Source organism: Venturia canescens, chromosome 7 (genome assembly GCF_019457755.1).
Source record: "Venturia canescens isolate UGA chromosome 7, ASM1945775v1, whole genome shotgun sequence".
Taxonomy (NCBI): Eukaryota; Metazoa; Arthropoda; class Insecta; order Hymenoptera; family Ichneumonidae; genus Venturia; species Venturia canescens.
This window is the reverse complement of record NC_057427.1, coordinates 10,739,541-10,751,976: the sequence shown is the minus strand read 5'-3', so window position 1 is coordinate 10,751,976 and position 12,436 is coordinate 10,739,541. Positions and strand designations below refer to the sequence as shown.

At 36.7% G+C, this 12,436-nt stretch overlaps 2 protein-coding genes across 6 annotated transcripts; one reads left to right on the top strand and one right to left on the bottom strand.

Annotated features, from left to right (window-relative positions):
* Positions 1 to 162: 162 nt before the first annotated feature.
* LOC122413876 (D-beta-hydroxybutyrate dehydrogenase, mitochondrial) lies at positions 163 to 6,396 on the bottom strand. Of its 3 annotated transcripts, XM_043424530.1 has the most exons (9): positions 5,767 to 6,396; positions 5,489 to 5,572; positions 5,174 to 5,348; positions 4,925 to 5,046; positions 4,734 to 4,838; positions 2,030 to 4,524; positions 1,527 to 1,791; positions 1,088 to 1,209; positions 163 to 1,021 (listed from the first exon to the last, which is right to left on the bottom strand). In XM_043424530.1, the coding sequence occupies exons 1-6, from the start codon at positions 5,983 to 5,985 to the stop codon at positions 4,126 to 4,128; spliced, it is 1,104 nt and encodes a 367-aa protein (XP_043280465.1). In that variant the 5' UTR covers positions 5,986 to 6,396; the 3' UTR covers positions 163 to 1,021; positions 1,088 to 1,209; positions 1,527 to 1,791; positions 2,030 to 4,125. The 3 variants fall into 3 exon arrangements, with proteins under 3 accessions (XP_043280465.1, XP_043280464.1, XP_043280467.1); XM_043424529.1 differs by having other exon boundaries at positions 1,527 to 4,524; XM_043424532.1 differs by having other exon boundaries at positions 1,088 to 1,195; positions 1,527 to 4,524.
* Positions 5,268 to 12,224, top strand: LOC122413882 (DNA fragmentation factor subunit alpha-like). 3 transcript variants are annotated; one of them, XM_043424541.1, is made up of 4 exons: positions 5,268 to 5,405; positions 8,150 to 8,490; positions 8,986 to 9,322; positions 9,910 to 12,224. In XM_043424541.1, exons 2-4 carry the CDS (start codon positions 8,310 to 8,312, stop codon positions 10,028 to 10,030), a joined length of 639 nt encoding a protein of 212 aa, XP_043280476.1. In that variant the 5' UTR covers positions 5,268 to 5,405; positions 8,150 to 8,309; the 3' UTR covers positions 10,031 to 12,224. The 3 variants fall into 3 exon arrangements, with proteins under 3 accessions (XP_043280476.1, XP_043280477.1, XP_043280478.1); XM_043424542.1 differs by lacking the exon at positions 5,268 to 5,405 and adding an exon at positions 6,595 to 6,720; XM_043424543.1 differs by lacking the exon at positions 5,268 to 5,405 and adding an exon at positions 6,811 to 8,067.
* The last annotated feature ends 212 nt before the right edge of the window (positions 12,225 to 12,436 follow it).

The following is a 12,436-nucleotide window of genomic DNA, read 5'->3' as shown; positions in this document are numbered from 1 at the left end:
AATTTTTTTTTTTCGGAAAATCGGACAAACATGTTATCACCGCAGGTAAGAATATATATAAATTACTTTTGCTTTGATGATCAGCTCAAAATCAAAGTATATTCGTTTTTTTTTGGCTGGACGGATTGACTGATTCCAAAAATTGATCGAAAACCCAATAGATATGCCTATAAGTATTTATTTACTAGATGAAAATACAGACACATTCATACACAGGGTTGGCTTATAATATATGAACCCTTGATGATATATGCATGTATACCAGTTTAGCAGACTGGTTCGAAGATAGAATATAAGGTATTGTAATCTGTATTGCGACGGACTCTACATTTTTTTTGAAAGTATGGATTAGTCCATCAGTCCGTACTTTGCCGCTGCAAGTGTCAGAGAACGAGAGAGAGAGAGAGAGAGAGAGATTCTTCTTCGACACATTAATAGTTTAACCAGTTAAAAAAAGGCTCCGTCAGCCCATTAATGCCATCATATCTTGCGTGGGTCGAGCGAGCTTTTTCATAACCGGTCAAACCGTGACGACGAATTAGTGCTTCGAAAATTCGAGATGAGCTTGGGTTTGTGACCATCCATCTTATTTATAGTGTTCGATATCGATAGTATAATGGTCGGTATTATAGTATAGTGGCAATAGCAGTAATAATATAATAGTGTTTAAAACTAGTAGAGCTCGATAGTAAAACAAAGGTCACTTGTTAATAGTTAATATGAATAGTTGTGCGCACATCGCTATGGCGCTATAATAACGATTCTTTTGTACTTTTGTTCAATATAACCACTGGTAAATCCGTGGATGTCGCGGATCCTCCGAATTCGTTCTTGGGGATTTTTCCCCGTCCTTCGCTTTTTTCCTCCGCGGGGGCCTTTTTGTCTGACGATGACGATTCCTTCGAAGCTGAAGCTTTCTTATTACTTTTTCCTTTGATCTTCCAACATGCGGCTTGCGATTCCCGAACAACTCTTTTATTGGCTTCGGCGGATGATAACATTTTTTCGTGAAGACCTTCCACTGTAGTTAATTGAAAGTTTGAAGCATACATTTTTATTGCTCATATATAGTAAAGCAAATAATTACCGTCGAGCTCGCCATTGTTTACAACTTGCCCTGCAACAGGATTCGAGGAAGTGACATCCAACATCACTGCTACTAACACCACAGCAACAATCAGCAAGAATTTGGCAGCTATTATTATAAATCTAAACAATAAATATGTCAATGCTTTTTGGAAATTTTTAAATTATTATTTTAACAATATATTGCGATCAGGATCAGAAATTCGTCACAAGACGTACGACTACGTGTAACCAAGCTGTCAACTCTAGTCAATATTGAATAATTGAATAGTTGAAAATTGATAATAAACTTTTTTCACAAAATGGACGCGGATTTTCGCATTCAACATTTTTTTTCCGAATATAAATTCGTTATTGATTTCTATTTATAAATTCATAAGTCTACAAAAACTCATAAATATTTAACAAAATGTTATAAATTCGATAAAATAATTTCTTACCTGTTTTTGCTCGAGCTCTGCGAGATGCGGTGATCGTTGAGACTGCTGCGTATACTCGTAACTCAATTCACCGATCTTTTATATACGAGGCATTGGAGAAAGAAACAACAATAATGTCTTACTTGTTTTGAAAATTTACAAAACATCACGTTTCGTGTACACCTCATTTCGAAACGACATGCTCCGTACAAAGACCAACGTATTTTGTTGAAAAACTTTTCAACGGTTTCATCATCTTTTTCATCGTGAAATTTTCAAGGTCAATCTATTGATAACAATATAGATAAATGTGAAAAAAAGTTTCTTCAAATATGGTAGAATTGTTTATTGATGTAAGTTTCTGTAAAGAAAACAATTGATAAAAATATAGGAGCGTCGAAATGAATGGTAGAGTGGCACACAACATATATATAGTGGATAGCAATTTTGCTGGAAACATCAGAAAGTGTTAACCAAATCGGGTGCCTAAACATAGTATAAAAAAGAAAATATAATTTTCCTACATTCGTGAAGATCGTGTAAATGTTAATTATCAGTATGCTGATCAAACATTAAACAGACGCTGGATCATCGCATTGATTATTATCATCTGATGAACTGGTTGAGCGAGCTCGAATGCTCGTCAAAATTCCTCCAAGGGGTCAACTCAGCACCGTTGAAAATGAGAAATTCCATGTATAGAGTTATTTGATAATGATTACTTTTTTCGTTTATTATTTTGAAGTTCATACATTTTTTCAATTATGCATTTGAATACACCGTGATCACATATATACTTTGGAATTTTGACCCTAAGCTTCTATAATGGAACATAATTTAATTCTGAAACCAATATTGACATTTGATAGGCACTCTTTGTCTTGTTCGATTTTTGATTAGAAATCACTAAAAAACGGTTGAGAACGTGGTTTCTCCAGTACTATTGGAGCGAACTTTCTCGTTGATAAATGTCGCTCAAGTCGCTACCGCGATCCGCCAAATTATATTCACGACATTCGTTTTCTATTTCGCTCTAGCGTCTGCAAATAATGCGAACATATCCCTTTGCAAAAAAATCGCATAACGAAAAATCGAACGCTAAGAATGCAATCAATATCGCTAACAATGATAATGTACGATTGGAGGTTACTTTTCAAATTGAACATCAATCCAATTCCGTGATAAGCGAAATGATAAAACAATTGTTTTCTATTGAATGGAAAAGAAGCAGATCGACCCTCATTTAAAATAACATCAGCATGTCTTCTGTCTTCTATGAGCCGTCGAAAGTGGTCGAAACATATACATTGATACGGTATCTGCCGAATCTTTAAAAATAATTATGACAATAACCTTCCAGAGATTCCCTGACTTCAAGAGTCGTAGAGTACACTATTCACTGTCAGAGTCAGATCAGTGAATGCCATTACAGATGTATTTGCAGTAAATATCGAAATAGATCCGTCGGCGAGCACATAAAAAGTAAGGTTATAAAGTGAAGGTATCAGCTGCTCGAATTGCAAATTATTCAGCGCGTGCGCCGAACGATTGTGCGAGCTTCGTCGGAGTCTCCCGCGTGCACTCTCCCCTAGCAACGAATTCCGATACGGAGGTGACGGAGGCTATATTTTATACAATTTTCGAGAATTTTCGTATTTCGCAGTAAAACTAAAAATGTTATTAAATCCCGTATTACATTAATTCTTCATCATCGTATACTACTGTCACTTTTGTCAATTTTTCGTCATCCTTCTCATTGTGTTATTCTGGGCGTTATCATCAAAATCGTTAATAAGCGCATGGTACATGTAATATTGACAATGGTAATTTACAGTAATTATAATATAACGCATTTGTCTATTAAATTTTTATTTGAATTCCTGAATCGCATCTATATTGCAGACAATACCAACGAAATTAGACGTGTCTGAATTCGCTGACAATACACTCTGGGACTTTTTTCTAAAGACATACCGTTGGTATACATCATTACGAAAATCACACTTGTTTTCATATATATATTTATATTTACATATCTCATTTTGAGTCTTTCTTTTTCTCACAAGTAGATTATGCACTTTGTTCTGTAATATATATCTATTTAAGCTATTCTCTGACAGTTGTTTCACCATTTCTTCGCAAAATTTTATAATAATAATCTCAAACAGAGAAAGTAGCCTCGAAAAAAATTTCTACAAATACTTTTCAAAAGACGATGTTCCCCATATAAAAACCAAAACGTAACATACAAAACAAATTTCTCGTGCTCTGTACTAAAAATAGTAGAGTATTCTTCTGTCATTTTTGAGGATAAGTGTCCCTGTAAAGAGTGAATTTTGAAAAACAATGGGCCTGAAAAATTTAATAATTCTCCCATCAAATCCACATGATTTTTTGCGATTGAAATTTGTCCAAAGTCGTTAATTTTTTGAGGCAATTGAATGAAGTGTTAGAAAAAACGTTGAACGTGTGTACAGTTTCGAATGTTTGGTGGAATATTCAATCTCATAGTCAGAAAACCATTTGTGTCTTTGTAATAAAGTTTGGGCTGTGTGTTTGGTTAGCACTTGGTTGTGTATGCTAATGAACAAAGAGTAGCTAGTACTCGAAGCTGACAAGATTAATCACTGTAAAGAATGTCATAAACAGATTTTGGTAAATGATCACTGACAAATGCCTGCAAACGCTCTTGACGACTTATCGGAGTGTACCTCTTCATCGGAAATGTTTTAGTCACCCCATCAACAAGTGCACGGAGGACAAATGTCAAATCAGCCTCAGGCCCTTTGGTATATTTCTCCAGGGCCAGCATTTCCTTCTGGAATAATTCTTGGCCATACTCCTTGCGAGTACGAGGATCCAACTGTATCCACATTTCTCTCGCTTGGTTCAACAGTGCGGCATTGTCTTTGAGCCAAGCATTGCCTGTGACGTATTCACCTGTTTCTACTATCGAAACATCCACTCCCCATCTGCGCATTTCCAGTCTCAAACAAGATCCCCAAGCTTCTATGGCAGCCTGCATGTATTGAATTTATCCCAATCAACAAATGTTTTCCATTTTTTTCATTCTACATTAACTTCAAATAAGATCAATGGTTTGCCAAATTTTTTCATGAATTTCGTTTAACTCGTTACATCATTTTTAGTTGAAACGCAAAATTGAAAAATTTCACAATTATTCACTCAAGTATATTGCTGCATTAGTGTAGCATTTTCTTTACTTACACCGAGTGCACATTGAATGCCACGTACTGGACTGGGTATACGAGCTAGAATACTGGATACCAATATTATTCGGCCTTTGGAACGTCGAATTAATGGAAGGAAAACCTAAAGTTCCGATGCAAATCAGTAATATTAGTATTTTGGTGGGTTTGCTTGAAAAAGATAATGTTCATTCGAGCGATCCATATTACCTGAGTCACACGAGCTACGCTGAGAAAATTAATATCGACGGTTCGTTTCAGTACAGATTGAGGAACCCATTCGCATTCTCCTAGCGCAACCCAAGCTGCGGAGTGTACTATCGCCCATAGTCCTGTTCAAAGAAGTGTTGTATCTCTCAATGGTTGAAATAATAATCGAGTTTATTGGGCAGCTTCGATTTTCATTTTTCAAATTTGCTATGTTAATTGTATTTTCCAATGATTTTTTTGTTGCAGTACCTGGGGCTTCTTCCGGGAGATTTTCATTGACGTACAAGAATGCTGAGTGGATTTCACGTTCGCTCGTAATGTCAAGCTGCAACGGATGCAATCTACCGGATCCATTCTTCTTCAATGTTTCGAGATTCTCCTCGTTCGTTGATATATTATTAAATCCAGCGAAGACCGTAAACCCCTAAGGAAAATTATGAGGATTAATAATTTCCGTGGTCTTCCCGACGACTATCGATCGGTACAGGTTTTCCTTTCTTCTTTTCGTTTTTTTTTTTAAATTTTTCATTTTCGTCGCTCTCGTTGAATAATTGAGAAACTCACTAGTTCATCGAGACGTTTCGCTAAAGAATAACCGACTCGTGATTCACAACCCGTTACAAGTACCGCTTTTCCAGCGGTTGTTACCTGGAATTAACGATCATAAAGTCACAGAAAATCGAGCAAATGAGAGAAATTAAGCGAGATTTTGAATGAAAGTAAACCGTAAATATTTCGTGCATAAAAAATATGAATAATTCGTAAACAGCGGATGCTGCTTGATGAGTATGAAAACTTAGAACAGTTACCGCAACAAAAATGAAGGAGCGAAGATAACGTACCTTCAAATTGTGGTAAAACAATGTAACGCCGACGGAAACGAAGACAAAAATGAGAAATAGAAGAAAACTGGAGGTTTGAGAAATCCTCAAGGTATTTAAAACAGTCCCGAGGATAACGGCTACAGCGTGAGAGAATGCGACTGGCAAAAAACATCGTTCGATCAACTCCCACGTTTTGCTATCGTCGGTTTCTTCCTTGTTTGATTTCGAGGGTGGCATTTCGTACTTTATTACTCGCAACAATCCAACTTTTATTTCTCTTCACTTCTCGTCCTTCCCTTTCTGTTTTCCCCTCAAAATTAAGTCAAATTCGAGTAGCGAGTCATTCGGATACGGTCTAAGGACAGTCCCTAGAACACTGGTCTGGGCTAGAACTGAGCTAACTTTAAACTGGAAATAGTGTCTCATGTTAATGAACTAAATTTAACTACGGTGCTCCGCGCGCCTTCGAATTCTCGTATCCCTGGTAGATTTTCTCTCGTTCGGCGTTAACGCCAATTCCCCCCCTTTTTATTCTATTTTCTCACGTTTTTCGCCAATTCTCATTCGTTTGGAAACTTGTATGTCCGTCCTCTATTCCTCATTACATTTTTGCATTAAACTTTATTACCATTTTTCTAGTTCTTCGAATAACATTCATCGAGGTTTCAAGGTCAAATCACGCAGCTACAGATCAATCGGAGATAAAATTGACGCGTGAACTTGCTTCGGGATTGGATGAATAGTCTGGCTCTGAGAGGTCCCAGCATCTATTGACACCGATTACTCAGTAGAAAAACTCTTTGACGCGTGCTTTTTCGCGAATGTTTCAACCGAACAATATTCACCAACATCAATTATTTCTGAACGAATTTACGAAAATGGACCTGAGAAATATTGTTGAGCAATGAGTGCACCAACTAAGCTGTTTCGGTACTCAAGAAGAGAACACGTTCAAGTTTAAACTTTGAAGAAGTAAGCTCCATGAGAAAAAAAACTTGAAAAACATCGATGTACGAAAAAATCGTAAACGTTCCATGAATTATTCATTTTTCTCGTATAATATTGATGCAAACATAGTGCTGCACTATGCTTTTAGATGAAGAAGAAAAGCACTCAACACGTTTTATACCCAAGCCTCCAAGGACTCGTTGCATTTTATTTTTTTATATCCCATCAAATATGCAACGATCGAGCAACAAAAAAATTTATAACGTACAAAAGTGACGTTTTTTCAAACGAAACTGTGATAAAAATATTTTTATTCATTTACTCCAAGCTATATTCATAACGTGCACGTGCACGAGTCTATAAAAAAAGTATTTGCTCCCTTTGTTAATACTATTTTTTCGAAGTAAATTCCCAATTAGATCTTGAATCGTGCGCTCAAAAGCGAAGGCAATCAGAAAAGTACTGGGCAATGAAAACAAAAGGAAAAGCATTCCAAATCGAGATGTTTCGTGTGTGTGTGTGTGTGTTTTCTTCTTTTTCACCCGAGAATTAAACGTCAAGTATTATCTGTCGTTGGAATATTCATACGTGTACAAGATACCGTGAAATAATTTTACGTCATCTCCTCCTCCTGTATTTCATCCACTTTTGAAATTGGAAAAGAGCTCTTGTCGAGGAGAGTGCACAAGAGAAAATACGTGCTGTCGCTGCAGCATGATAAAGAAAAGAGATTGAAAAAAGACCAACGAAAAAAAAAACAACAAAAGAAAGGGAAAAAGAAAGAATAATAACAATAATAATAATAATCATCATTTGAAACGGTAGTGGGGTAGGTTATTGATTTCCTCGTGGATGCTCCGTTGAGAGGGGGTGTCACATGACTCTATACACACAGAGAGCAAAGTTGGCAGTAGGTAGGTGGTATAAATAGAAAGGGTGGTTGCACCATTGACCCAGTGCTAGTTGGATTATCCCACGACCAGCACCTAGGTCGTCAACAACGTTCAACACTTTTACACCCCTACAACCGCCTTCAAATTATTATTTTATTATGGAACGAATCGTGAAAATAATAAACAAAAGGAGAAACGTAAAAACTCATCGAAAGTGAGAGTGTTTAAATAAACATTTGTTCCAACAGCCATAAGTGAACACAGTACAATCTTCAAGACACTGCCCATTTTTTGTCTTCGACTTTTCCCATCGTACCATCGGGTCACCGTTGACCAATGCCTAATTCAATAATTTATGTATTGTTGCCATAATACATGAGAACATGACGAAAAAAGTGACACTGATATATTTTATTTCTCATTGATGCTCGAATAATAATTATTATTCATGGTTTTGACGGTCAGCTCGTTGGAACGCGTTGGTATATTTTGTATGCGCCGATTAAATATTCATTTACGATTGGATTAACGATATAATGTTGTGGTGGTGATGATTTCAGTGGTGAGGAGATCGTGAAACGGAGTCTGGAAGGTTTCAAACCTCGATACGAGGGAAGCTAAGAAGAGGGATCGTCGTTTCATCTTAACCCATTGAAAAATTTTGTTTTTTTTCTTCATTTTACTTATCGCTGTGCCATCGGAGGATAAAGTATCGCGTAAATGGCTGAAAGTACAGAAGTTACCCTCGCATCGGGGTGTAATCCTTACAAAATCGTCGATTATACAAGAGAAAAACGCAAAGGGATAACAGCTTCGTCACTTGAGGAATTGACCAACGTTGCACGGTGCAGACTCTCGCTCTCCGCCGATGCCGACTTGACCATAGTTCTCGAACAAGATGGTAAAAATTTCGAAATGTTTTTTTCATACTTTCGTTATTTTTGTAGAAAAATTGTAGTCTGTTGTCTTTTAAAATACTACTTTAAAGAAATATCCTACGACTTTGGGCGATAAGAATTTCGATGGGAAACCCGAAACTCCTCTCGTCCGGCAAATGATGTACTGAAGAAATTACAAAAAAAAATAAGACACTTCAAAAATTAACAATAAAATTTGAAAAGAAAAAATATTGATAATACCAAAAAATAAAACTTCTAACTGTGAAATACTGGAAAAGTTTAAAAGCAATGAGGAGAAGAAAAATAAACCTAAAAAAGTTGAAAAACCTGATGTAAAAACTGGGGAGGGAGGCTGCCCTTGAACAGTGGATTAATGCAGAACATGTTTCTTCCTTCCTCCCCCTCGAGGCATAATGTACTTTGATTAGACAACTTTTACGAGATGTTGGAAAAACAAGCAGGATGGAACGATCTAAATAAATATCTTATTTTCACAGGCACGGAAGTCGACGACGAGGAATATTTCGCAACCCTTGAGAAAAACACGAGTCTAATGGTGCTGCAAGGTGATCAGAAATGGAACGTTCCCGGAAGTTTGAAGACCGGATCTCGTTATATCGTTGTTGACAACGTTGATAGCGCTGCCGGCGCTGCCGGCCCTGCCGGCGAAGGTTGTTGCGGTGGTAGCAGCCCGAGACGACACAGATCTCCTATCGAGCCTCTCGTATCAACGTTGCACGGTGATCCATCTCACATTTCGTTGCTCGGTGGTCACGATTTGGAACTTCTCAGTGACATGAATCCCGATAGTTTGGCTGATATCGTTCCGGACAGGTACGAAAATATAAATAAAATTAACGAAATTATTGACCCTCATCTGATCTCTTTTCTTCTCAAATTATAATAACATTTTGGGTCGTGAACATTCGTCAAATTATTTACGATTAGTTCAAATTTCGCATGTTATTAATTATTCGAAGGCACGAGCAATATTTCATTTCAACCCGAAATCAATTTACTAATTTTTATTATCGGTGCGAGCAAATAAAAAAATTAGTTTTGTTCGAGTACGTGCGATCAAGCGAAATTTTAATGTTTCGCATTTATCTTCGAGAACAGCAGAATTATTGCGATTCAGCCAATTGCGATATACGGATTTATCGAATAAATTTAACTTTTTAATAACGAGAGCAGCAAAAAATAAGGGGTCTATTTTATATATACGTTATATAACTTTCGTAATGTATGGTAATAAAAATATTAATGTTATGGCAAGCAGTTTTGAAAAGTTGAAGTAAAACAAAAAAAAATGTAATGTCAAAGGTCGAGACAAGGCGAAAACAGAAAAGGATACTCTTTCTTTGTTAAGTATTAAAAATAAAGTACTTCGCGATATAAAACGAGTGTTTGTTGTTCCATAGACTTTTCCTCGAGCAGCTAAAGGAAGCATCGGGAAGATTTTTGGCCGAAAAACGTCAGGCGCAGGAATCGATGGCATTACTCCAGATGTACGCAGGAGGAGGTGAGATGGAACGAGCGTAGGCCATGTGGGGGGTGGGCGCCCTCACATTGGCCAACATGTACCGCGTCCGACGTCGAATATTTTACAAAGGCCGTCAGCTGCAACAAACGTTGATCCTCTTTTGGAATTGAGCCCTTTTTATTATCCTGCTGAAACAACAGAGTCAACAGAAACAACAAAAACAACAAAAAAAGCTGCATTTTTTCATAGTCGACGATACTCTCGTCACGTGTGGTGTGAAGCGACAAATTCCAGTTCATTTTATTACGCTCCTCTTTCAAATGGACTTAAAAGCGAAAGGAACACCGATCCACTCACGTACATACACAGGCACGCGTATACGTCCTCTTAACTACAGATAAACAAATACACGTTTCAACGTTTTCAATCACAAGTGTAAAGAAAGTAACGAATACTCAAACATAACGAGAGAAAGAGGGAGAGAAAGGAGGGTATTGAAATTTCTACAAACGTTTGAAAGACTACAATGTTCTGTACGGTCACCGTAGAAAACAAAGGCCTTGATTCGTTATTATAATTCAATCAATCGAATTTTTGTCTTGGGATATCCTTTTCCGGTTGATACTGATATTTATCGTTGAGGATCGAATCGATCGATTCAATGAAAGCAAGTAATACGATTGTGATTGAGCAAATTTTGAGAAAATGATGGTCTTGATTGTCGATTTATTTTGTAAAAATTCAACGGCATTCGAGTGTTTTTATGACTCTCTGCAGTGAGAGAGAGAGAGAGAGAGAGAGAGAGAGAGAGAGAGAGAGAGAGAGAGAGAGAGAGAGAGAGAGAGAGAGAGGAGGGAGGGGAAGAGCTGGGCACGTGTAAATTTTCTAATAGATCATTCTTACCCCGTGTAAAACGGCGCTCTTCCAACGAGGTCTGAAAAACATGAATAAAAAAAAAAAACGGAGACAGAAACCATGTGAGCTGTTTCTACCGCTTCATATAGCATACACAGGAAAATCCCTCACGGAATCGCATCAATAAATGCTCACATGTTGGTGACAGTACATTGTAGCAGCCGCTATTGCTTCGTCGTAATTTTCGTCTACCGGACAAGACCAAAGGAACACTCCACTAAAGAAATGAAAAATGTAAATGCGTTGAAAAAGAGAAAGAAAAATAAAACGAACATAGGATTGCATTATCGAGGAAGTAATGATAGAGATTATTATAACGCTTCGAAAAATTGTTTCGTTATCATGTTGCCGTAAACAGTAATTTAGTGCCGACCGAAAAAGACGAAGAAACAGTGTTATCTAAATACAAGAAATCAATACACCATAAAGCAAGAAAATTATTGAAAAATAATACATACAATGTGAAGAACAAACAGACACACACGCGCATACCCTTAAACACGAACACTTTGTACGTAGCTGGTATGTTAAAAGGACTAATTTTAGTTGAACAACGTGTAAAAATGATTTAAGACTGAATTTATAGATAAAAAATGATCATATACCCATTTAGATCACCAATTCATTGCACACAAGAAAAAAAAGATAATTAGCAAAGTAATTGAAACAAGAACCCAAAGAAATGAAAAAAGAGCTAATCCCTTTGATACCAAGTAATGTTGTGCGTTTGATAAAAAACAAACAAAATACGAAGAAATATCTTCTAGATTAATCGATCCAAGCGTTTCCAGGCTATTAATAAGATCAACGTGCATACATTATTTATCAATCGATCGCCCTCTGTCTGAGAGCCCCCTTACCTCGTACCATTACTTTTTGGTGCTCCAATTTTTTTATCACACGAATTTGTCTGGCTGAGAGATGATGAAAAATGCATTGGAAGAAGGAAAACTGAACGTTGTAATTTCTTCTCTTCAACGTTTCGAGGCTATTCGTCCGTAATTTATTTGATATCACATATTGAAACGAGACTCGAACACAAAATAAAAAAAAAACAAAAATTAAGGAGAGGTTAAACAGTTAAATATGATTCATAGCGGATAGCCCGGCACTCAAAATTCATACCCCGTGTTATTACAAACAAATAAATTATTAAGAAATAATACACTAAAACACATGAACGTGGTATACAAAATGAGCAAAACCAGATAAGAATACAACGACCAGTCGAGAAAAATAGTCAGTACGCTGATTGAAAATTCAATAGGCGGATTTGTAATTGCCCCAAAAAAAAAACATTACGCTACGAATATTACTAGTAAGGGAAACCACATTCACGATACACGCCCACACACTTAGTTCGTATAACGATTAAATGCTACAAATACCTATTTAAGTCGGAAAAAAAGCAAAAAGTGCGAACGATACGTTGTGTTAGTCAATAACTAAAGTATCGAATAGAACTGCCAATTAAGAACAAAAATCAATTAATGCTCAACAACGTCGTGGGGGAATAATATCTCGCCATGTTTTTCATGAATTACGCGTAA

What these genes read in the sequence shown, in the direction of transcription:
- LOC122413876 (XM_043424529.1), bottom strand. Translation starts at nt 5,985, where the DNA reads ATGCCACCCTCGAAATCAAACAAGGAAGAAACCGACGATAGCAAAACG. An exon ending in TGTTTTACCACAATTTGAAG is followed by an intron (nt 5,573 to 5,766) that starts GTACGTTATCTT and finishes CGTTAATTCCAG; the next exon opens with GTAACAACCGCTGGAAAAGC. An exon ending in CGAAACGTCTCGATGAACTA is followed by an intron (nt 5,349 to 5,488) that starts GTGAGTTTCTCA and finishes AATTTTCCTTAG; the next exon opens with GGGTTTACGGTCTTCGCTGG.
- LOC122413882 (XM_043424541.1), top strand. Translation starts at nt 8,310, where the DNA reads ATGGCTGAAAGTACAGAAGTTACCCTCGCATCGGGGTGTAATCCTTAC. An exon ending in CATAGTTCTCGAACAAGATG is followed by an intron (nt 8,491 to 8,985) that starts GTAAAAATTTCG and finishes TTATTTTCACAG; the next exon opens with GCACGGAAGTCGACGACGAG. An exon ending in GCTGATATCGTTCCGGACAG is followed by an intron (nt 9,323 to 9,909) that starts GTACGAAAATAT and finishes GTTGTTCCATAG; the next exon opens with ACTTTTCCTCGAGCAGCTAA.